Source organism: Argiope bruennichi, chromosome X2 (genome assembly GCF_947563725.1).
Source record: "Argiope bruennichi chromosome X2, qqArgBrue1.1, whole genome shotgun sequence".
Lineage (NCBI taxonomy): Eukaryota > Metazoa > Arthropoda > Arachnida > Araneae > Araneidae > Argiope > Argiope bruennichi.
In genome coordinates this window covers 86,771,170-86,798,190 of record NC_079163.1, presented here as the reverse complement: position 1 = coordinate 86,798,190, position 27,021 = coordinate 86,771,170, and the positions used below count along the sequence as shown (strand labels likewise).

At 28.5% G+C, this 27,021-nt stretch overlaps 1 protein-coding gene across 2 annotated transcripts in view; it reads right to left on the bottom strand.

Annotated features, from left to right (window-relative positions):
* LOC129960058 (uncharacterized) overlaps positions 1-26,529 on the bottom strand; it is a 135,998-nt gene extending 109,469 nt beyond the window's left edge. For both annotated transcript variants that reach the window (XM_056073110.1, XM_056073109.1), the window contains exon 1: positions 26,237-26,529. In XM_056073110.1, coding sequence (XP_055929085.1) covers positions 26,237-26,292 — 56 coding nt within the window. In that variant the 5' untranslated portion in view covers positions 26,293-26,529. The remainder of the gene's footprint in view (positions 1-26,236) is intronic.
* Positions 26,530-27,021: the final 492 nt, after the last annotated feature.

Below are 27,021 nucleotides of genomic sequence, written 5' to 3'. Positions count from 1 at the left end.
ATTGGTTTTGATCGATATAGTTTTAGATGTATCATTTTTCCAAATACTGCATTAGACATTTTAACACCCTGACTGTCTAGGCAAGTTCGCTGCTTTTCTCATAAAGGCTTTGGAGTACGTAAAATGACCTGACACTCTTCGACATCTATTGAAGTCTTGACGGGAAGGAGAAATTATTGTTCATCTATGCATGGGTAATGTGTAAAGTTTAAAATTAGTTTTAGATTTCTTTAAAATGAAATACTTGAATATGGATAAAAAGTAATATACAATTATAGAACATTATTTCGCCTCTCATACGAAAGCAAGATGTTTGGCAGGGCTCGAATGTAAAAAAACAAACTCAGGAACACTTAAGTATAGAATTCTATATGAATCATTAATATATAACAATCATAGTCCATATTAATTTTTATTTCTGCTTTAAATGTTAATTATTCAAATATATACAGATATATATAGGACTCTAATTAAATTTAAAAACTAAAAGAGTAATATTAATTATATTTCAATAAAACAATATAATTTTTTGTAATCCAAGCACCTTTCTGAAAGAATTTAAAAACATGTAGATATCAAATATAAGATGCAACTGTTATTCTGATTTCTGTTTACGTGTTTGCCTGATTTCAGCTAATCCAACAGAAGTGTGGAATGCGATATTTATAAACCAATAGTATTTACCATCAGAAAAATACATTCCACTCTGTATTCGGATTCTTCTCTATATGAGTCCTTACATACCTGGATTTTATTTGTAGAAATGGCATTCGAAATGATGACCATCGCATACTTATGAAAGGTATTTCAAAATGTCGACGTCATCCGATGCTTTTTCGCGAATTCCATTTTTTTTATTCCGAATTGCCGCGAATCGCGAGGTGTGTTTACTTGTGATAGGAACGCCACATTTAATTTATTTAAGTTCCAGGAGCCGGTCACATGATTGTCTCCTATGCAATAAGCTTCGATACTGATATTGTTTGTTCAACTGTTTAAATGTGTCGATGGGGATAGGATAGAGTGGATGTCTTCGAAAAAATACAATTTGACCCATAATTTTTATAAAATATACTGCCGAGGTTTTTTATGAAGGTACTGCGCAAATAAAAAAAAATTTTTAATAAAAGTCTTTTCGGATAACATTATCAGTAATTAAATTATTCTGTAACTTTCATTTGGATTATTTGAAAATATACAATTATTTTTTAAATCTTCAGAATTATTTTTCATGTAAACATTCAAACAAATATATTTGATATAGACAATTTTGAAGATTTTATTAAATCTCTACAAATGACACTTTTATTTAAACTCTTTTAGATTTAGTTGGTTGTTCATATTTTTTTGATGATTTTTGATGATTTGATGATTTGATTTTTTTTTATATTTAAACATGTTGCATCATTATGTTGGTAGAAGAAGACCCATCTGAATCACAATGCATAATAATTGAACAGGAAACGGCAATAATTTGGGCAATCGACGGGCTCGAACCCACGACATCTATATAATGAATAATAAAATCCTTCTTCTAAAGCAATGCAAACCAAAGTCAAAGAACAAGTAAAATTTTCAAAAAATTAACACTCAGAAAATCATATGATTGTCTAAGATACAATTTGCATAGAAGTAGTGCTTGTTAAATTCTTAATATCGATGAGGTTATGGTGAAGGAATATCTTCGAGAAATGCTATCGAATCTTTATTTTTCAGCGGATATTCTGTTAAAGACTAAAGATTGTGAAAAAATACGAGATTTTTGAAATTATGTGATTTTTTTATGAATAGTTATGAGGGAGGAGTTTATTTGAAATAATAGAGAGAATTTTATTTGAAAATTAAATTGTTTAATCATTTTTATTCATAGGATACGTCTGTGGTTTATTCTATGGGATTTCATAGGCGAAAGTCAGACAAATAAAGAACAATAGCGAATAAAACCTAAATATTAAAAGAAATATATTTTTAATCAATATAAAATACTATTTTTCTGTAGGTAAAATTTTATTTTTATGGATTCCTTTAAAAAAATCTCGTAAAAATTCAATAATAGTAAAAAAAAAAATCTACTTATTAATTCTCCATATTAGAATATAAAGTTTTAATAAAATTCATAATTTAGTTTTTTGCAATATTTTGTCTTTAAATATTTCAGAAAATAATTTTTTTCAGGTTTTACCTGGTTTTGTAAACTCCAATAATTTTAATTCTGTTGAAATAATATTTTGAAATATGAAATTACCTGAAGAAAATTCAAGATCAGTGCATTAAATATTCCAGTAACATTTAGACGTTTTGATAAATGTTGTTAATTAGTTTTATCTAATTACAATGTTTTATAGATTCTATTTAAAATTAATGGCTATAATTTATCACGATAATACTAAAATTGATTTCTTAAATTAGCTAAATAGATGTTTAATATTTAGCTAATAAAAATGCTACTTAATCACTAAGAATGACTTCAAATTTGTCTTAGCATTCACTTATTTATATATAACTACAATCAATGATAAGTTGATAGCTTAGTGAACGCTATAAAATCAGTATGCTAATCAAACGCTATAAAAACAGATCTGAATATTATCATAATGTATTTAAAAATAATTGAAACCAGGATTTAGTTTTAAATACTATTAACATAGATCAAATGTAACTAAATTTTATATTAAAAGAGAAAGCTCTTTAATTTTAGGGAGCTATTCAAAGAAAAATCTATTTAATTTTAGGGAGCGTTTTCTGTAATCATAAGAAATGTACAATTACGTATTATGTTCTTCACTAGTTATGCTAATGCCTATAACTTTCTACTAAATGTGAATTTGAATTGTCATTACAGATAGGATAGAATAAATGTAGGATTTTATATCTTATCATAACATATCAACTATTTTCACATATAATCTCAGCATCCTAAATTAATGAAAAGTAATTGAACAAAAAAAAAAGAATTATTATAAATTTCTATAAAAAACAAGAAGAAACTGGGTAGAATATAGGTTCCTCTTGTATAAAATATAAATTCGTCTAAATATAGAGATGTTTCTACTATCTTTAAATTTTTCAGATACTCATGCCGAATGAATTTTCTAATTTTGCAATCCCATATAATTCCAATATTTTACGAGTTTTCCCACCTTTGTTTGCATTACAGCAGTATCTGCTCACATTAGAGGAAACTCCTAAACCATTTTTAATAAAGAAAAGGAAATGAAATAAATATATAGGAAATCGAAGCTATTTTTAACTAATATTTTTAAAAAATCATGCAATAAAGTTTTGACATATCCAAACAGTATCACAATGTAGCTTGAAAACTACATGGAATTCAACTAATGTTTGTTTGTTTGTTTGTTTCTGTAATTGCAGATATTTTTGAGAAAGTTCCGGAATTTATTATATGGAAGATTTTTAATCAAATTTAAATTCTGAGTTGAATGAGCTAAAAACGTTTTTAATTTTGAGAAATCGTTACTTATTGATTCAAAGCATAGGCGCATGTTGTTTTTTTTAAATTTCAATAGCATCATTTCAAAAGGGGATAAATCTGAAAAGATTGGTACCAAACTCCTATGATTAGGATGTTCGAGGATGAGTAAATCCAGGATAAAATGTTTCGCCTTTTTCAGCTTTTTTTTTTTTTTTTTTTTTTTTTTTTTTTTTTGCATAAATGAAGTGGGTGGACATTATAACGCTTGTTTTTAATATTTTTGAGCCTATTTTTTAAATAGTTTAACACTTATAGCTATGTATATGAAGTTTATTTGCTGTGTTTTTTTTTCTTCAAAAAACGATCTTTTATGAAATTCTTTCTGTTTTCCTTCATAAAACGCAATGTAAACAAAACAAAACAAAAAATGGAAGCATCGCCTGAGAAATTCGCGTGACCTTTAGTTTCATGCATGACAAAAATCCCATCGAAATTTCAAAATCTGTTTTCGTTAAAGTTACTGTTCCATATCCAAACTGAATTGCAAAAAGGATGACCCGTTAAAAAGAACTCCACTTGAGAGCAATTTGCCATCGTTAATTTTTCTTTCCTTCTTATTTTCTGCCATTAAGAAAATAGATAGATTCTGAAAATTACATATTGAACCTACCACAGTCTTCAGATCTGTGGCTTTTTGCATATGTCATATTCCAAATCAATGCGACTAAGTCTTGCATGCGTTAGTTAATAAGATTAAATATTTTACGTTAAAAAAGAAAGAAAATCATAACTGCTTACAATGAATGCCTTTTCATTAGGCATATCTTCATCTTTAAGCAATTTGTTATATCAAGGGGATGGCGATATGATTCCTGAGTCAGTCTCAGGTTTTCTAACATCTGCAAATAGAAGCTAGGTAAAACAGCCCCCTTTCCTTGGGTTATTGTGTAATGTAATTAAGTCTTCTAACTTCCTATATGCTTGTCCTTTTTCAGTCTTTATATAAGTTAAAATTAATTAGTTGCCATAAATAGATATAACTCTAGTTTAAAACAATATCTACTCATAATGGACAGTGCTCATCAGTTTTCCGTACAACTCCCAATAAATATGAATAATTAAGTTTAATATAAACGTTTTAAACAGTCATGACTCACAATTCCAAACACCCCATAATTCTTTTTATTGAACTGAAGCATAACTGCAAATGTTGAATAAGGTATCTCAATAATGCGGCATTTTAGTTCAGATATATTTTTATCAGAATTGTGTAAATTCCAAATCACATATTTGTAAATAATTTGCAATCGATGTAGTTAAACTTTTTGCATGAAAAGTGCTAAATATTGCAACATAACAAATTTTCCAAAATAAGATAAATAAAATCAACATTCCCTGTACACAAATTCGAGTTGATATTTCAGAAGTGTAAACAAATTTTATCACTATTTTGTACTTCAAGTAAATGCCGCTAATCATATAAAGTTATCAGAATTCTGTTTCATAAGCTTAGATTGTTTGTTTAGGAATTCTAAAGGGTGAGAAAGTACCATTTTGAGATACCATTTTCTTTTCGGAAAAACTGTATCTAAACTATGTAAGATTGTTTTTGCTTTGGAGTCTTAAAGGGTGAGAAAGTACCATTTTAAGACTTCTCACAAATAAGGAGCTTCGGAAAAGTTTGAAAATCCTGAGATATTCTTTATCTTGTGAATTGTTTAAATAGTATTGTATATAGGTTATTTATTGTATTCGCGATTTATTTTGTTAGTGATCCAGAACTTACAATCTGGAATATTCACACGTTTTGAACGAAAAACTAACAAACAACACTAGCGTGGGAAAAAGTGTTAGTTTGACTAAATATATTAAGGTTTTAAATTTTCGAATTGTTAGAAACAATAAAAAGGGACCAAATGTTTCTGCCGTCTACAGGCGGCATGAAAAAAAAATTGTTCATATATTTGGACTAATGCATGAAATTTTTTAAAAGTCAAAAAGTCAAACACATCTAAATAAGATAACGATGCTTTTCCGTCTTTTCACTCAGGAAATTTGTTTCTGTTTTTATAATTTTAGTTCAACTTCTAGTATGACAGCAACGTTAACATTTGTCTAAAAATATGTCTGGCTTTTTCTTCTTTCTATTAGAAAATAAAAGACCTTCCAAGGCTTTACTCGCAGATATGTAAGAAATATAAAATGCAGAAATAAAACTTTGATTGGTGATAAACCAAAGAATTTTCATTTTTCGTACATTAGGTTTTAGAATATTATTAAATGAACAATTTATTACCCTTAGTTTAGATTTTTAAAAAACAATTTCATAATAATGAGAGGGCAGCATTCCTTCATTTTTACATAAATTATCAAATTACAGTAGAAAATTTGATATTTCAGGGTATAAGATATCTTTCATTAAGATTATTAAGTAATTAATTAAGAATTTCCTGATTTTTAAACAGAGTCTAAGAGATAGATATCAGGAAAATTTAAATATACCTTTAAAAAAGATTTTATATCAATAAAATTTATGCTAACTGAACGCTTTCTTAAAACAAATATTATTAAAGAACATAATAGAAACAAGAAATACCCATGTTCATCATTTTTTTTATTTTGGCTAAAAATTAAAATAAATAAATAAAACCATTATTCTTAACAGATGTATAAATTTCAAGATCGGAAAAATAAAAAAGAAAATTATGCAGACAAAGTACTCATATTTTAATAATGTACGAGTTCTTTAAAACTTTAGAGTCATTTCTTTTTAATCTTCCCATAAAATGAATGAAAACATAAAATCCATCGCCAAGTATTACAACTAAACAGCAAATTTTTACCACCATTATCTATTTCTCTTATAAATGCCACAATTTATTTACCACATTTTACAAAAATAAATATCAGATAAAACACAATAACCTCTTTAACTGCATACAAAATCATCATAAAGCTCCAATATTTTCATAAAACAATAATTTTATAGCAAAAACTTATGGCTGAATCTCGAAGACCATCACAACATAAAATGCTCTCTTGGATATCACTTGGGGCTTCGAGAAAGCAGAGATCAAAGAGTTCATACCTAAGGATTTGTAGAATTTCCGTTAGCGTGAGGACCCATAAATGTCGTTCAACATGCAGGTAAAACCTTGTCCTCCCCCCTCCCCTCCTCTTCCTGGCCTTCAAGTGCGGGGAAAGTGGTACCGCTTGCCATTTGTCAAGGGACGGTGACAGTCAGCGTGTGCAGGGAGAGGCGTGACATGCATTCGCAGCCTAAAAGCACCCAAATCTCCGTTGGAAAAATCGGAAGCAAAAACAACTAGAAAAGCGCTTACGGCAGGAAGGGTAAAAGGAAGTATCATCGAATTGTCTGAGTGCCGCAAAAAATAATGGTAGCTTATCAATATAGAGACCTTACGTCCTCGATTTTTTCTTTCCTATTAAATTTGTTAGAGTTTTTTTTTTTTTTTTAAAGATAAAATGTAGAAAAACTAGCTAAAAATTTAACATTACATCATGGCGTAGTGGTGAGAATTACAATTATAAAGAGGAGGGGTGGACAAGAATGACAAAAATGAAATATGAAAGCGATCACTTAATCATCTTTCAACACTCATGTTGAATGCCTGTTTTATTTGAAGTAAAGCTTCCTTGGCTTGTCTTGAATTTTTAATGGACATGCGATCACCTTCCATTATTCACGTATGATTATGCTTATATTGACAATAAGATGTTTTGTGCAACTAATTTCGCACGCGTCACAAGATATTGACATCTAATTGTGATCATTCTTGCCAAAAACAAAAACCAAACAAAAAAGCGATTCTACATCACGAAAGTGAAGTGTTATGCATTTTAGATTTTGACATAAATAAAAGCAATTTCTCTCATAATCGTTACGTTACTTTTATTTCATTCTTAAGAATGGAAATTTTATAAAAGTTATATTAATTTGTATTTTTAGATTTCGATGTAAATGAAAGAATTTTCCCCCATAAAGGTTTCATGTAACTTCTATTGCATTGTTTGAATCGTAAATTTTTATTGAAGATTTCGATGCAATGCACACCAATTCAAAATTTGATTCATTTTTTTAAATATTTTTTAAGGAACCTACGTCTTCCGTTTACTTCCAGAAATAACTGCAAGTAAATATTTTAAGCAAAATATTTGAAAATTTGAACTCATACTAGTTAATACAGTTTTTGTATTTTAATTCACTAAATAAGAATATAATTTAATATTTTTTCATGTTTAACATATTATTGTATATTGTTTTCATTACCAATAAAATATATATGGATTATTCTTTATGGATTCCTCTTTTTCATTTATTCATGAATAAAATTCTATCCTTATACATATATTTAAGAAAAAAAAAACGAGTGAACAATAATAATTAAGCTTGATATGAGTAGTTACACAATGACGATGTTTGCTGATTTAAAATATCACACATTATAATATACATCCATAACCTAACTAAAAATATTTCATGCAACATACAGACTTTTTTTTAAAGTAAAAAACTTGAGGTAGCTTTTAGTGGTATTGATTCGGTACATGAAACAGTAGGACAATAATCTACCATTGGATATTTAACAAAATTAAATATCCTAGAAGTATTTCAAACGACATTAAAATTCATTATTCTAATAAAATCTTTTTTTCACGAATTCATTCACGAATATTTCCTTTAACTAATTTCTCAACTGTCTCTTTGAAAATATAGTTTTACGGCCGGATCAATCGACTTCTAAGTTTATTGTAACCTTTACTATTTTTACTTCTATTAGTCGATGCATGAAGTAATAGGCTAACTAACCAATTATTGAATATTAAACAAATATTAAATTCCTTTATTAGACACTTTTAAATGGATACTAAAATCCATTATTTGACAAAAAAATGCATTCATAAAATTCATCCGAGTGTAAATCAACATTTTCTACAAATACTCTTCAAAGAAGCGTATAAGATTACTAATACGTGTCCAATAACTATTTTTTTATTACTCTGGAAGAATTTTAAAAAAAAACTCAGAAAGATGATCATTTTGAAACGTATTCTATATATATTGCTTTGAAAATACAGTCATCATTGTCGTGTCAACCGGCTTCGAAGTTCATCGTCTTTCACAACTGACTTGTTTTTCACTCTAACTGAAAGATGACATGTTTCAAGGTGGAACTGAGGAAGGCCCTCTTCTTTCTTCATTCTTCTATCTGAATACAAAGCTATAATCTATAACTTTCACTTTGATCGAAAGACGAGACTTTACAAGAGATGTATTTCAGCTGCAGGCGAGTGCTTTTGAATGTCATAAAACCTGATCTAGAAATGACTGGGTAGTCATGAGTTTATTGAATCAAACAAAAACGTTATTTTATTGAAAATCTGTTAAATAAGCTATAATTTCGTTTCGTCAATTATTATTCTTATCATATTTTATTTCTGTGCAAAAAAATATTTCGTAATGGTGCACACATAGCAATTTGATATCACAATGCCCTGTAAATGTATGAACTTATCCTAAAATACGCAATGTAATGCATGAATAATAAAATAAATGCAAATTGGTTAGATATCTTCATATGAATTTTTTTCATCAGTTGCAATTTCCATTTTAAAAATTCTGTCGTTCAAATCCTAAAAGTAAACGGAGCTCTAAAGGAAGCAGCAAGCTCTTATTAAACAACAGGCATAATTAAGAACTTCTCAATGAAGCAATGTTAAATATTTTAAGCAGTGCACTTATTTATTTACTAATGTAGCAGCATTAAATCCGAAGATGTTCATATTTTTAAAGATTAATGTAAGAAACATTATAGTTTCATATGCCGTCCCTTTTAATTACAATGCAGTGAAAAATTAAGTTATGAAATTTTTTCGAGTTTTTAGTGTTCATTATTACAAATTTTTAATAGCTGTCTCTAAGCAGTATTTATTTCTCAAATTAAGAAAAATTCCTATTTGTGAAAGGAATAATGGGAATTGCAATTTGTAGAATGGAAATGATAATTCATAGTTTTTCATAGTAAAAAATGGTGATTCATCATTAATTTTGCTTGAAGACCCAGAATTTCTTTTATATAAGCATCTTATGAATAAATCCATTCTTTATCATCACTTTCAGTATTCATAATATTCGAACTATTTGCTATCGTTAAATTGCTTATAGATCAAAATCGAAGTTACTCAAAACGAATTTGTAGAATGTCTATATGGTGAGATTGTGTGAAAGTTAAATCAAATAAGGATAATAAGTTATACTAATAATTATTTATCCAACAAATAAAGCTGTTTCAGTAAACGCATCTGCTCTCTTGATATAAAAATCAGCGTCTGCAGTTGATTCATCGTAGGAATAGCGATTGCTCAACTAACTGTACGTGAATTTACTATTTTACGAGTTTGAATTCTCCAGAATACCTTTGAATTATTTTTCCTTTTGAATAATAGCTGTCTCTAAGCAGTATTTATTTCTCAAAATAAGAAAAATTTCGATTTGTGAATGGAATAATGGAAATTGCAATTTGTAGAATGGAAATGGTAATTCATAGTTTTTCATAGTAAAAAATGGTGATTTATCATTAATTTTGCTTGAAGATCCAGAATTTCCAGTTACTCCAAAATATTCACAGAAAATAATTTAAGTCAGCGATACTAAGATATCGTTGTGTGGATATGTAAAAAACGCACATGCATACAATTTCCTATAAGTAATAAGCGAAAGATTTGTTTAAAAAATATTTCCACCAAGCAATTGAGATGAATTAGTATTACAGAGTAAAAAAGTTGATATCAAATCAAATTCACTATGACTTGCTAATTAAACTAATATGTAAACCAATTCAAGTTTGATTTTATCGATATAAACTACACCATAGGCATATTACAACATAGGCTATTAACAACAAATAATTAAAAAAAACTAAATATTGGACTTTTTTTAATGTTAACAGGTTTAATGTTCATTATTTAATTATGAATATTATTTTATTACTATCCCTTTGTCGGTAAAATCTAAAAATAATTAACTGTGCGCTATTTTAGATTTAACTTCAATAATCGGAATATGAATGAAAGTCATTGTGACCATGTATGTAAATATATATGCTCCACGTTTCTTCCTAAACAAATGAACTGAATTCAACCAAATTCTGCACACAATATTTAAAAGAAACGAAAGAAAGATCCACATTTCTTCCTAAACAAGTGGACCGCATTCAACCAAATCCTGCACACAATATTTAAAAGAAAAGAAAGAACACTGGAAATCTTTAATCGTACCAAAATAAATTCAGGAATTAATTAGAAATTAACTGAAATTTTGAATTTTTTCCACAGTAACTTCAAAGAAATTATTCCAAAAATATTTTTAAGCCATTTTAAAATTCAAAGTTTTATCTTTTTAGTGATACCAATTTATTTTTTTGTAATTTTTCCTTCAATTAAAAATTCAATTAAAATTAATGCAGATGATTTTGAAATAATGAAATGTATAGGCATACGCCATTTTTAAAAATAGGCAAATCTTTGACTTACTCTAAAACGATTTCTTTAAATTACTCTTTCATTTTATACATATCTCAGATAATGATTTTATTTGTATTAAATTAGTGATTTAATAATACCTGAAAGAAAACATAAATCTGCTGCTTAAATTCAAACGAAGCCAAGAAAAGTAAAGCTTTCGCGACCGAATGAAACAGATGTTCTACGACAGCAGCAGCTTCAGGAAATGAAATATTAACGAACTTTTACCTTTTCTCCACAATAATGGAAGAAATTATCCCAGAAAAAATATTTTCACACCATATTAAACTTCAAAATATTTACCTTTTCAAAGATACCAATTTTATTGCTATAAAATTTTTCCTTTACCTGTTATTAATTTTTTAAAAAATTAAACTCGGATGATTTGGAAATAAGGAACAGGTTGGTTTACAAGTTCTCCTTCATTAGGAAAATTTAAAAATTTGAGTTACGCTACAAATATTATTTAAAATTTCTCTTTTACTTTAATGCAGGTCTTTTGATAATGGTTTTATATGCTTTAAAGTAGTAATTTAACAATACGTAAAAGACAACTTAAGTTCATTACTTAAATATCAACGAATGCCCGGAAAGCAAAGCTTTTGTGAGAAAATGGAATATTTTTTATCGTTGAAGAATATGAAAGAATGCAAATAAAGAGTTATTGCCCGAACTCATTAACAAAATTCTAAAGGGAAACCTTTAAAACCAGACAATTTGTATTAAGAACAATAATTGATTCTGTTTATTTTCATGTTTTTACTAATGAAAAATTTGTTTAGTTATTGTTTCAAAATATTCTTTAAAATCTTTCTTATACTTCATTCGTGAATAAAATTTGCAGTAATAGTATAATAAATATTAATAACTTATGGAGAAAATCAGTCATTTTAAAAATCATCTGTTTCAACTGTTATTCAAATTTTAATTAAAAAAAAACATTTTAGCATAAAAAACATGTTGCATGGTATAATATTTTACATAAAAGCAGTTATTACTTTAAAAATATTATAAATAAAAGAGCTTGAAATTCGACCAAAGTCAGATATATCAATTAGTATTCAAATAAAACTTATTATATATCCCATTTCAAGGGCACAGTTATGTATAATGATCAAATAACGAACATATCTAAGTCGAGGATTTATTGCTTAAAATTCTACCAATCGCCATCATGAAGATATCCTGGCCTTGCATAGATTCAGTATGCTCTAACTGCCATAGATCCTAAAGAAAAATCAAGACTTGAATTTGCAGAATTTCAGTAACGTTTTCGAGGTTTCTATTGCACGACAGCGATCTTTTAAATTATTTGAAACGCTTAAATTATTTATTTAAGCCGGAATATTGAAATGTTTATTTAATATAGAATGAGTATTCTAAGATTCACCTCAAATTTGCTTTAAAATTACTCCAACATACAAAAATTGAATTATTCTTAGAAAACGCGGCTTGTTATTTAAGTTGTTAAATACGTAGAAATATTATTAATTGTCATGAACTACCATTGAATAAATTAAAATAATTGAATAATAAATTAAAAATTTTCGATTACTCCAATTGAAGTAACAATGTATCATGAAAAAAGTTTCAGATTTTACCTAAAAAAATCATCATAAACGGAAGCAATAAAACAGATGAGTTATAGCATTCTTGCATTAATTCATTACCTAATATTAAAATTATAGGTGTTCTTCGTTTTGAAGCTAATTTCTCTTTCAATACTTCTTATAATACAGTTTAAAATTTTATTTAATAACAGACAGCTTAGTTAATTTTTAGCAGACATCATCGCATCTTCACAAACAAGAGGAAAAACAAAGGAACGAATCTTCTGTAACTTGACAGCACTCTAATTCACTTGCCTTTCAAAACAGTTTTATAATGCTTTATATAAATAAAACAAATGCGTTGAAATACTTTTTCAATGTAATATACAGTTAAAATGGGAATTCATATGGAAAAATTTAGTATAAACTATTGAAGCCAAACTATTTCCGTTTTCAATGTTTGACATCTAGAGTTTTGCGCTTTTCCCATCAATGGAAGCGGAGAAAACGAATTGATTTTCCACAACGAAATTTTCATTTCAACTGGTTTTTCAGTAAATAGTTTATTTGCTGAATTAAATCTAATCTACTCTATTTCTAATTTATCTAATCTTATCTGTTTCTAATGTAATGATATCTCAAATGAAAATGTGTTTCTTTCTTGATTTTGAAAGATCACATTATCCTACAATTTATAAACGCTACTTACAAAAGCCAGATACATCAAAATCTGAAAGTTTTTCACGTACTAAAACTTTCCACTGTTATGTAACTTAGAATTATGATAAATCGTATTAGTTTAAGCTGGTGATACGAATAACTATTTTTGTATGTGGTCCTTATATTTGGCTATTAACCATAAAAAGTTATCTTAATGTTGAAACAAAATGATAATTTTTTTCGAAAACGGGAAAAGTTTTAAAAATTCCAATGAGCTTCAGACAATTTTTTACTTCGCTCTACACTAATTCAACGAATTTCGTTTTCTTGTTCTCCTACTTTCGTTTGTTCCATGTTACCAATAGCTTGATTCGTCGTAATGAGGCCGTTTTTTTGGTAGGCAGTAAGTAAGATGTCAACCGCTTTTTTTTTCAAGGCAATCAATGTCAATGCTAATCTACTATCATTAGAACTATGAATGAAAGCGTAGACGTGTAGACTATTCTGTACTTGCATGGGTGTAGAACGTGACAGTTAAAATTTCATTCATGGCCCTCCTGATCTCCGATAGTATCAAAGCACAAGACACGTAACTTATCGTGTGGATAGCTGGTGTGACTCGAGCTTGTTTTTAAGCACGCGCACCAGTTTTTCGTATAGATTAAAAACCGTGCAGGCACGAACGGAATGTACAGTATTAGACGAAGCCTTATGAAACTTGTCACGAAATTTACGAATTTGCATCAATTTTTTCTCATAATTTAAATTAAATATCATATTGACTGGCTGATGAATGCTTCGTTACCTTATTGAAATGCATTTGAACTTGAAACAGATTTATGCGGCTTCCGATGCTATTGTTGGAATTATTTTCAGATTTGCACTTCACGTCACAAAAAAAAGATGGTTTTATGATTGATAATGGTGAAAACCAGATACATAGTTCGCAAAAAAATAACAATGAATCTAAGTGATGATGGAAAAGTAGTTGTAATAGATATCATCACAAAGCACTTTCGAAATTGCATTTCTAAGCGTATGTTTACCATTAAAATTCAGTAAATAAAAATAATTTCAGAGGATAAATATTCAAAGTTATAACAACAAAATCATAAATCACAAATTTAATTGCTTTGAAAATAACCGATTTGATATAACCTATATAAAATAACCGATAACCGATTTGATATAACCGATATAAATTAGCCGATAACCGATTTTAAAAAAAAACCCGTCCTGTTCCTATTTACGCCGTATTATTTTAAAAAGCTAATTTGACTATAAATTATTATTATTTTATTTAAATCTTTGCAAAATACTTGTAAAGGATAAAAATTGACACTAAACAAAAGTAGAAAACATAATTTTGTTTTATCACCATTGTAGAATACCTTTGAAATCCTGAAACAACTATTACCTTAAAAAAAAACTCTCATTGTTAATGGATTCATCATCGTTATTATATTGATTGCAAATCGGATTCAAATAGATACCAATTATCAAATAAATTGTACTAGAAAATACTGGTGAAAATAATAAAAACATCATATTGACCTTCAAACTGAGTTATTTCACAGCCTTTTCTAAAAGTTTAGAAAACTTTTTTTCATTTGAAGGTTATTTTCGTTTGTTACACAGTTACGAATCACATTTCAGACTAAAGAATCAAACAAGGTCGTTCAAAGTTAAAAAGAATTCTTATAAAGGATTTACACCCTATTTCTAAATTAAAGTAAATTCGTCTTTTTTTTTTCGTGTGTGTGATTTTGTATTCTATGTGCGATGCTTTAAGTTTTGAGTTGCGATACATGTAATTCATTTTCATAATAAAGAACGATTCTTTGTTATTTGTCAGTTCTTCGCAAAAACGTATAACTTTTACAGTTTCGTTCGTTTTACTGCAGACATTTCAGCACATTAAATGCGGCAATCCTTCATTTAATAATTTTTTTTCAAATTATTTTTAGTTCCATGTGTTTTTTAAAAAAATTAAAGCTTTTCCTTAATATTATCTAATTAGTCTATAGATTTATAAAAGTCGTAAAAAAAACCAGTAAATAGAAATATAAATGTTTTTTCATCAGAACTCCATACTTTTCAAAACGCAACATTATTGAAACTAGCATAATATTGATAGTTTTAAGATTTTATTTAAAATTATCTAATTAGTCTATATGTATATAAAAGTCGTAAAATAACAGTAAATGGAAATGGAAAGGCTTTTCAGCAAAATTCCATCCATTTCAAAATGCGAAGTTTTTAAAACTAGCATAATATTTCCACATATTTTAATTCAATATGTAAGGTATTTAGATATCTTATTAATTTGAAGTACCATTTGATACTTCAATGCAACATCTATATGTAAATTACGAAAACTTTTGCATACTTGTCTTTTTTTTATTAGCGTTTAGACAGTTCTTGCATTGGAATAGTAAAGATGATTTTTATAGACGTACAAGCTAATTTGAATTCGTATGCCTGCTTTTAAGCAACGTAAATTTGCTTTAAAAATATTTTTATTTGTACCTAATGTTATCATTAAACTAATTTTCCCATCACTTAATATTTATAAATCTCTAAAATTAAAAGTCAGAGAGATATAATGCAAAAGTAGATATGTATGATATTTTTATTAAAATTTGTTTGAAATACCTTTTCATGAAACACTGAATATTATAAGTATCGACATTTCTGATACATATCAGGTTAAATATTGTTTTATCTCTAACAAATAATTTCAGTGATTTGTGATTCAAAGCCATCGTGTTCTTATTGGTAATAAAAGAGAACAGAAGTTTGACACGCTTTTCCTGAAAAACAAGAAAAATATTTAAAAATAGGTAAATTAAAGGTGTATATTCGACAAGTAGTTCTGTCGTTATTCTATTCCAGTTGCTAGTTCTCCTCTATTTCAATAGCTATAAAAAAGAATTATTAAAGACAAAAAAAATGCTGCTCAATTAGTTAGAATTATTATTAATTCAAACTTTTAATGATGTCTGTTATAAAAATTATTGACTGGATCCTTTAGTCACAAATAAAGCAGAAATAATACACTTTGTGTGATGCAAAGTGATCTTGACACATTGAGTCGGGGAGACCGGGACAAAATGATAATTATAAAATGGATTATTTTTAATAAATTCAGTTTTGTTTCTCTTTGTATATATTATAGCTGTTTCTTGTATTGCAACTAGTTGGATAAATTTTTAATATGATCAGTTCTATTTTAAAAAGATTATGCAAAATTGTCTTCTTGCCCCGGTCCTGGAGCGAGCTGATTTCAACCGAGGGGGCAAGATGACTATCTTGATAAAAATTAAATATATTTTTATTCTTAGAAGATATAAAACTCTACATTAAATAATTAAGCCTTTCTACATTTTCTAGAAAAGTATGTAATGAAAGGGTTATTGTGTTTAAAACTTTTGCTCACAGTAAGTCAAAATCGGTGTTTTTTATTATGATTATCGAAAGCCAAACACAGATTTCTCTTCTAAGTTTCAGCATCCCTTGTACCACAACGTATAGCCTTTGCGACATACTATACTAGATTCATGATGGAGAGTGAAAATAAATCTCACAACAAATAGGAGTTGCCCTGTGCATTCTTCGAAAATTTCATCTTATGTCATGAGTATCAGGAAATAAATTTCAGCATCTTAGTAACAACTGTCTCCCTGTTTTTTTTTTGTTTGTTTGTTTTTTGTTTGTTTGTTTGTTTGTTTGTTTGTTTGTTTGTTGTTTGTTTTCATTTTCAGCCTCATTTTTTTGTTGTTTTAAATTTTCTTGGGCCTTGTTATTTCCTTCGTAACTGGCATATCTTCCTAAGGTGAGAATGTAAAAATATCTGTAGATATATGCGATTTACAATATGGTTTGAATTTGTGGATCGCCAAATGGAAAATAATAAAAAGAGCATCGGAGGCAAGATATAGGGGCCGAAAGCCCCGATTAAAAACGTTGAAAAGCTTGTATTTTTTTAAAAGATTAATAAATTATGGCCTAAGGTAGCCATGAATAACAAAAAGTAACCAAATATATTCCCTGCTCGTCAATGAGAGCATACTTTGCAGACTTTAAATTAAAACATCTAAGTCAAAGTACACGAGCACTATCTAACAAGCAACGAAATGACGGTAATTGCACTATGCGAATTTTTAATATTTATCATTATGAACCACTAAACATTATCAGTAAGATGGTAAAGTTTGAATAATATGAAAATAAAATAATATATTTTTTATCTTGTTCCGTTCGTCAACTTACTTCATCCTATCTTACTAATATTTATATAACTTTATATTCTCGGGAAAATTGTGAATAATTACATAAATGAATACTTTGTAATTTAATTCAAATAAAGTTGTTTTAATGCAAATCAATTTGTTAAAATTGTTTTAAAAGATATATAGACCATTACGAGATATTCAGTTATGAAGTATTTGTGTAAAAACTTCTCTCTCATTCAGGACGAACCAGATTATTAAACCACCATATTAAAGCAAATACCAAATTTGAGTCAAGAATATTTCTAAAGAAGAAATATCCTTCAACTTTTGGAATTCTAATATTCATAAATGCCATAGAAGCAAGATGAAAAGTGTTTTTTGCATGGCAAATAAAATTATTTCAACGGGTTATAACTGAATTGTTGATTGTTCCATAAATATCGAAAAAAATAATTTTTCCTCGTTGTACATTTATAAAATGATTTTAATTAATTTATTCAAATCATATTAGTTCATCTACAGTTCTTAATGAATAAGTCATCAAGGAAATTCTTAAACACTGGAATCTGACATCAATTAAAAACATCATACCATTCGCATCTATACCAAGATATCTATAAACCAATTTTAAAAATTTACCTCGTGTAAAATAATGCAGAGAGTCATTAAATCAAACTGTTTATATATTATAGGAAATAAAAAAATTTGTCTCCCGAATATTCTACGCAAATAAATAAACAGGACCACTCCCAGTGCGATGATAGAAAACCGGTTATGTAGTGTAAGAAAAAACTACTCTACTCCCGATCTCTTTCGTAAAATTTTGTGAATGAATCTATTAGTAGGTTTACTACAGAGCATTGCATGAGGACAAAACGTGACTACCGTAGAATCACATTCATGGACCTCTTCATCTCCCTATGATGCTTATAGAAGAGGTTGCGCACGTAAACTCTCGTGCCTAAGATTCTGCAGGAGGAATGCCTTTAGGCACGCCGCTGCTCTCCGCACGGCTCTGACGATGGATTGCGCTCGATACCACTAGGAGGAATCCAACAGCACTTTTTTGCCAGCAGCTTTCTTTATTAACAGCTTTTCTTTAAGATACTTAGCATAGCACGCGCCCATCTTAATTCCACAAATAGATGACCGACGATGAAAATAAGAATGATTTTGAATAGTCGGACCACTTCTAGCTCTGAAACGCAATTGTCCGACCTGTTTTACAAACATTAAAGTCGCTCTACGAAATAAAAATAGATCTTTTTCATTTAAAGAGAAGACATTTATTCAATTATTGTTTTTTATTATAAGCATTGAACAAAAGTAAATAAATAATAGGCGAAATAATTTGTTTTGGAGAATTTTATTGTTTTGTGCATGAAAGTTACTTATCGAAAATAATTCACGAATTTAAATATATTTTGATATTAAAATGCTTAAAAATTGACATAAATAAGAAAAATGTATTTGTATTTTCAGGAATAATTATTGGAAATAAACTGGGTCCAAAGTTTGAGCAAATTGAAATTTTTTGTTAAAATAGATACGAAATTTCTAACAGTGATTTTAATATTTTCTGAAACTGCCTTGTTTATAGAAAAAACAAGTAGCAATTAATTTCATTAAGGAAAGATCAATTCCTCAGGATAAACATACGGAAACACTATAATCACAAGCATAGACATCATGAAAGAATCCAATGCTCATAAAAGCACATGTAAGAGTTATTAAGAGCTTCAGCTAAAAGTCGAAATAAAACTTCTGTTTAAGGTATTATAAAAATATATCGAAACATCAGATTAACTTTATAAATCTCTAAATAATTGCAAGTTATTCATTTTCTAGAGACCGTATCCTGTTCTGAACGACAATATGAATCGATATACAGCAATTTTCATTTGTTGATTAACTAGTTACCCTCTCTTCCAAAATATTCCCACACTTAGGAAAATTCACACTTCGGTGAGTTGAGAAAATACACTGAATTCAAAATCTTTTCTCAAATTATTCAACTGGTCATTCATGCATCGCTTTATTTGAAAAAGAACAAATGTTATTTAAGCGACGGTTCCCTCACTACTTAGACTTAAATGCAATTTTTTCACGGTAACTCTCTGAGGGATTTGAAAATTTTGGCATTTAATCAAATCGACGAATGAAATAAATATAAGAAAACCCGTTCACAATTTGCTGAATAACTGAAGTCTCCTCATAAAATGCCAAATGAAAGATTCAAAAGGGGAAAAACATACAACTTTATAACAAAACATTCACAAAAACCGTACTTGACGATGAACGGATAAAGTTCATGGTGATAGAATATTTCTACAATCTGTTGTTAATTCAGATTGCATTTTATAAATAGATTATAATACATCGGGGAGGGGGGGGAGAGTTTTCATTAAATGTAAATTGAAAGTAAATTAATTAAAACTAGCATAAATGCATAGAAGAATCACACAATTCAAAATTAAATCCGAAAAATTGTGATTGGAAGAGTTGAGGGTAAGATATTTCAAGCTTAATTTGACATCGACGAAGGATTAAAATTATGCTAAATTTTTTGCTTCACTACAAAATAAGAATTATTTGGTAGTATTCATCTTGACAAAAACGGAGTAGCTATTTTACTGATATTATATTTCGTGTGGAAGGAAAATCCGTAATCCTTGATCGTTATAGAAATTTTACTGAAACTCTCGAATGAGATAAACTACATTTTGAATGAAGAAATTTCTATCTCTCATTTTAATTTGTTTTAATCTTAAAGGTATCTTTAGCAGTTTAAAAATACTATACGCTTCTTTCATACATTTTAAAGTTAATTATATTTATATATATATATATATATATATATATATATATATATATATATATATATATATATATATATATATATATATATATATATATATATATATATATATATATATATATATATATATATATATTAAGATAGCGATAGAGCATGCATTTTCATTGGAAATATAAATAATGAACAAGATTAGAATTATTTATATTTTATTTAAGCAGTCATTTTTTTTAAATATACTTTGTAGAAAAAAGAATATTTCGTCTAACAAATTAATATACTTTTTTATAAATGGAAGAACAATGTTCAATATCAGTGTAATAGCTTAATTTAATTCAAAATCAATTGTCATTTGAAAACTTTGAGGCAAAAGAAAAGAAAGAAAGAAAGAAAAACACCATAAATACATTCATCACCTTTTTTATTATAAAAAAAAACGAGTGGCGGATTATAGGGAAACTGATGAAATAACATCGAAGTAAAATAAGAAATAAAGTCAAGTGTTGGAATAGTAAACATGAAACACTTCAAATTGCAAAATTTTGCAAAACTTGTACTTTTCCAGTCCAGTCTTTTCTAAAGTTTAACGAATTTCAAAACGGTAAGAAATAGCAGAGAAATAACGTATATTTCGAGACGTTAGACGTTATTACTGTTCAGAATTCGTGTCATTTTTTTGTAAGTGACTCACATATTTTTCAGATAGAAAAAATATGAATATGTATGTGATTCCGTAATATCCCTAAATTTCCTCCGCCCTAAATAATTTAAACTTTTAATTATAATTATTTACCAAGAAATTAAGAGCGCATTTTGCTCATCGATAAAATGATCAAATAAATTTATTCGTTTCTGAAACTTACCCTTAAATTTTCCTTTATTAAGATGCTTGAGAAAATTTTCTATTCCGTAGATCTCCGTAAATGAAATGTCGTTGTCGTAATAATATTCCTTAAAAATGTAACGTATTCATGATTAATTTTCGATGGATCTATCAACGATTTACTTATTTTTGGGCTACATAATATGCTTGTAAAAATGTGGACTAGTTTTATAAGGCAAAGCACCCTTTGGGCCATTTTTCTTTCAACTTGATTGTTCGGTCGTTTCTAAAATATATGGCTCTCATATGAAGTGAGATTTGAGGCGAGCCGCTTCTTGGAGTTCCTCGTGCGAGGCCGACCCAGTTCAAAACTCATAAATAAAAAGGACGAACTAGATGGTAAAAGGCTTTCTAGAGAAAAAAGCTGATGACCCGAGGGTTTCGACGAAAATATTAGTTTTTTTAGGTTGACGACGTTGCGACAATAAATAATCACAGACTGGATCACGGAAGAATTTATTCGGTTTTTATGCGATTTCTCCGAGTTACACTCAGGCACCGGCGACAAACTCTCCGAGCGTGGATTAAACGTCTTCATGGAAAAAGAATGGGAAAGAAGAGCAAAACATTTCGTATTCGATTTTTCTAGTGATTTCTCGGAGAGGAATTTCGATTCTAAAACTGTTAAAATAAGCAAGTCAAAAAGAGACTTACTAATTAGATATTATAAAATACACATGTAAAATTTTCACTGTTACAACATTTAAATCCATCCAAAGTCCAAACTTGACACTTTGGAAAATAACTTTATTGAATCTCAAATTTGACATATACTCCGATGGCTATATTTGGAATAATAAAATTAAATGGCAACGAAAATGACGCAGTTTAGGGAAAATATTGGTTAAGCGTTGTGTTGTACAATCTCTTAGGAAGTCGTACAATGAAATATTGTGCCGACGTGCTTTGTCCAAATTTTAGATTATTCATATTAACATAGTAAAATCATTCTTGTTCACGATAAGCCAGCGTTCAATATTTCATTGGAATGATTTTCTTAACTATTAAAAAACAAAATTTTTATCGTAGATTTTTTTTAAGAAGTTGCTTTCAAGTTTTGTTTAAGGCGAAGTTTACATACATTTTTTAGCTAAAACGGTCATTTTACGTCATTGTGTGATTCTATTATGAGCTTGATAATAATAAAATCTTCTATTAGGTGATAAATAATAAAGCGTCGCAAGTACATTATTAATTAGGATTTTTTATTAAGATTGTAACTTTTAAAAATTTACGCTTAATCCCATTTAAAAGTATTAATTCGTTTAATCGCGTGATTAAACTTATATTTTTTATTTTTTGAATTCGTTCTCATTCCCTTCCTCGGAACGATAATTCTCCACAAAAAAACACTTACATTGGCACCAGAATAGTTCCATATTCGCTATTTTCCATCATAACTGTTCAATTCTAGCATAAATTGAAAGAATGAGGGAGGGGGGACTCTTAGAATGCTGTTACTTTATTCTTGATGAAAATTTGCATTAAATTTTACTTCAGATGCCAAATACAACAACAAGCAAAATGCGAATTTCCAAGTTAAAAATACTTTGATTATAATGCTGCTACCTCCAGGAAACAATGAGAAACTTTATGAGACAATGACTGATATCTAAGTGTTTAAACTACAAACATGAAAAGCGCCAAGATTAAAAAATTAAATTACGAACATGAAAACGACAAGAGTTTAAAAAAAATATCCAAGCACATAATGAATGTAACTAACTACCTTTCTGGTAAGTCAATTACTTAAGATAAATTATAAAAATGAATAACTCAACATCTTTTCGATGAACAGAAGCCCTTTAGATGCAAATTTTGGAGAAACTTCCTGTGGTAGACATTATGTCAACGCAAGCTGCTTGAGTAATAAAATTATTTGCTCCTACCCGCTTATACTTCACCTTACTTAAATTTAATAATATCAGCTTAGACTTTGAAACGTCGAGTCAAATGGCATTGAGAGTGACTAACGAGCCGGTGGAAAAGACTATTGCCCATATATTGACCTAATGTCAGAATCTACCGCGGTGCTTGCTAGACAATCCAGACACTTGGGAAGGCGGTTTCCTTTTGATTCCCGTGGTGTTTCGAGGTAACGGAAATATATACACACACACATATATATATTTCTTGTGCGTGCCACTAACATGTCAAATTAATTGCCACAAAAATGGGGAAAGAAGCCTTTTTAACACTCGTAGATCAACATTAACTTCATTTATATGCAGTAAAGACTCCATAATTCCGCGGAAAGAAAGAACCGGATTATCGTAGAGCACGCTGGTTAACGAATTTTATAATTATGTCTTCAGTTTCATTATTTACAATTCCAAGTCCGAAACAGAATCGCCGAGATGTAAGGTGGAAGAGTATGTGGTGGCTTTTACTTCAAGGCTTGGAAAGACAATTGTTTTCTCGCGCAAGATTGGCTTTTTTCTGCCTTTCCATTTTAAGCAAGATCTTTAAGGAGAGTTTTTAGAAAGGCATGCTTCTTGGTAAATAATTATGTCTGCAAACTCTGACCTATTTGTTTTCAAATGAAATCCACTATATCAATATGCCAAATTATTCAGATTTATGTATAAGACAGTATCAAACTAGTAACCTTTCAATCCAGTTTCAAACTAGAAAAAGATAGATGAGAAGAAATTGAGATAGATGATAGATGAGATGCAGATTTTATCTTTACTTAAATTAACTTTTAAAGAGTGTTTCTAATATCCTTTATTGCTTATTTTTTATTTGATAATAAAAAAAAGAGTTACTTCATTTGAAAGGCAGACATTTAATATTTGACGTTTGAATTCGCTTGAAAATGGTTTATTTGTATCTAATACGGCACACTGAATACATCATGAATTAATCACATATGTATTAATACATTTTTAATCAAAATGATCGGGGGAAGGCAGTGCTATATTTGAGCTATATGTTAATATGTTTTCTGAAATTTGACGGTATAAGAAAAATGGGCTCATTAGCTCATTTTTTTTTTTTTTAATATAAGGTGTCCGCACACAGCTGCGAATTATGAAATAGTGAAATCTATAGCATTTTCTGGTTGTATTCTCTCAAATTAGAAATTTAAATGCATTTTAAAGGAATAATAAACAGACCATTTAAAAAATTCTTCATAATATTTGGAATTAACTTTAACGTATGGTTAGAGTGTAAAAATATCTTTATAATTGTGTTACTTTTTTTGCAAATAAATTTTAAAGTTTCTTATTTTGTCTTTCGCCTTTAAAAAGGTATTTAAACTTTAGGAAAGAAAACAATACTAAAAACTAAATTATTAATAAAATACATCATTTAATTTCTTTTCCAAATCTTCTCTAATTTCATTTTAAAAAAAATGAAAACTAAAACAAAATTGTAAAAAAAAATAAATAAACCAAGTTAAAATTTTTAAAAAATGACAGCAAAGTTTCAAATTGACTCAATTTGTTTCGCTTTACTAAGGAATATCTATTGATAAATTCATATTTTGCAGTCCCACGAAGAGAAGAATATTTTTTGCTTTAAAATTGGCTTAATTTAATCCTTTTGTTTGCAACACCATTCCATAACTATTTTTAAATTAAGGCATTTTGTAAAGAAACAGGCCATGGACTACAAATGCCAATTATGAGTTTTTTATATGAACTGACTATCGCAACTTGATACAATAATTATTCAATTTCCCAAATAGAAATTTTGCTTTCAGGACATATATTTCATCCATTTAGGAGGCTATTTATTTGAATAATCTATTAACTATCAAATTCCCTCAGTCTTCTCCGTAAAAGATAATTGAAGAAAAAGCATTTTAAGAGAAGAAAAAATTATCTATTCAATCAATTAATATTGTCTATGTTTATATGCAGGCCTTTTAAAATTTTCTACCTCTTTGACAGTCAAATCGCACAAAACTGATAAATGCGATTAGCTTAATAGAATGTCAGATCACATAGAATTTATCGAACTATTTTCTAAACAGTAAACACTTTTTACATTGATTTTGATAAATTATTTATTATTTATAAAAAGGTAATTTATATTAATACATTCCTACTATTTCTAATAAATAATAATTATTATAGAAAATAAATAGTATGTTGATTTAGGAGTTCTTTTTGCATTACTTGTTTACCCCCCCCCCCTCCATTCTTAGATTAAAAGGCATAATAGAGAGTTTAGTGTAACTAAATCAGTAAGGATAAATTAATGGAATGAAAGGACTTTTAATTTGCGTTTCAGCACATAAAATTCAATTTTTACTTACTTGATTCAAAATTGTGGTATTGCTACAGAAATTTGTTTTTAACAGTAATCAATACTAATCTTTTTGAAAAAGACTTTTTAAGCAAAAATGAAATGAGTTACTAGTGCAGACATTAATACTTTTTTCATTAAACGCATATTACTTATGTCATACACATGCAATTTAATACACGAAAACTTCATGTCTACGTTCCAAAATACAGATAATACATAATATTTTTTGTCACTGTGACATCATTTTTTTATGTCTATACATCGAAAGATAATTTTTAAAAGATATGAAATTTTACTTAAGAAATTGACTCCTTTTTATATTATGTAATGGAGATTTGACTTTGACATAACGCTATATACATAATTACTTTACACTATTAGTTTACATTTTAGATAATAAACATTAGTAACTGAACACGCAAGCTTTTAAATGAATTATAAGATTTAGTTATTATTAGTATAATATCATAATTATGCTACGATTTATGAATCTTCCTTAACAGTTTGAAGTTTTCTATTGATGTGACATTCCATATAAGAAGATTTTATTATTTTTCCGGCTATTTTATTTCATTATTTATACAAAATAGTTTTTACTCTCATGATTTCTTAGTCTTAGCATAGAATAAATGATTGAAAAATGATACTCTTAAAGTGACATTCATTTATGCGAACGAAAATGGGCATCACCCATTGTTTACATGTGTAAATTAGAAACGTTTCATAGCTTAATGTGACAGGAATATGCGCACCTTTTTCCCCCCTTCATTTCATTCCAAAATATAAACATTATAAAACAACACAGGAATCGCGACAACGTTCAACAACAAAACATAACAAAAGCATGCCACTTACCTCTTACTATTCCGGCGCCGGCGCTTCGTAGCATACATAGTCCCTAAATGATTCATAACTTTCCAGATACTTGACGAAACCAAGACATACACACGGCGGGAGAAAAAAAGAATTCCTCACAGAAAACTCAAGGCCTCATAGCCCTTGTGTTTCAATTTTACCTGCAGACTTTTCACCCTGCAGAAAAAAAAAGCAGCTCTCACAACCCGCTACTGCTCACCTTACAACAATAAAATTCCACCTACGAACGATCCTATCACACAACCGTTTCATATTCGCATTTGAGAGTTTTTTTCCTGCAGCAGCCAGATCTGTTCCTTGATTGATGTTTGGCATTTCGGAGGAGGCGGGCATTCCACCGACTACGCCTTAGCAATCCGTTGCATTGTCCAATGGGAGGAACAAATTGTGGGTGACGTCGATATAAGGCGTTAGCGGCGCCATCCGGTGAGGAAAGGCTGAACCTGGTTGCCGGAAATCGGAAGGATTAAAGCTGAAATTTAGTTCCAAAGAATGTTGAGAGTCAAAGCAGCGGGAGGAGTTGCGAGAGGACAAATTTTTAGTAACATAATTTTGCTTATATAATATTTTTTTTTTCATTGTAACGATTTTTCTAAGTGCTATAAGGCGAAGTTAAATAACTATTTACAATTTTCGTAAATCTTAGAAAGCTCTTAAATAATTATTTTAGTTGTAACTAAATTTTTTAAATTTTGAAATAGTTATAAAAATATATATTCATGAATTATTAAAGGGACTATCAATATTTATATCCATATATGCTA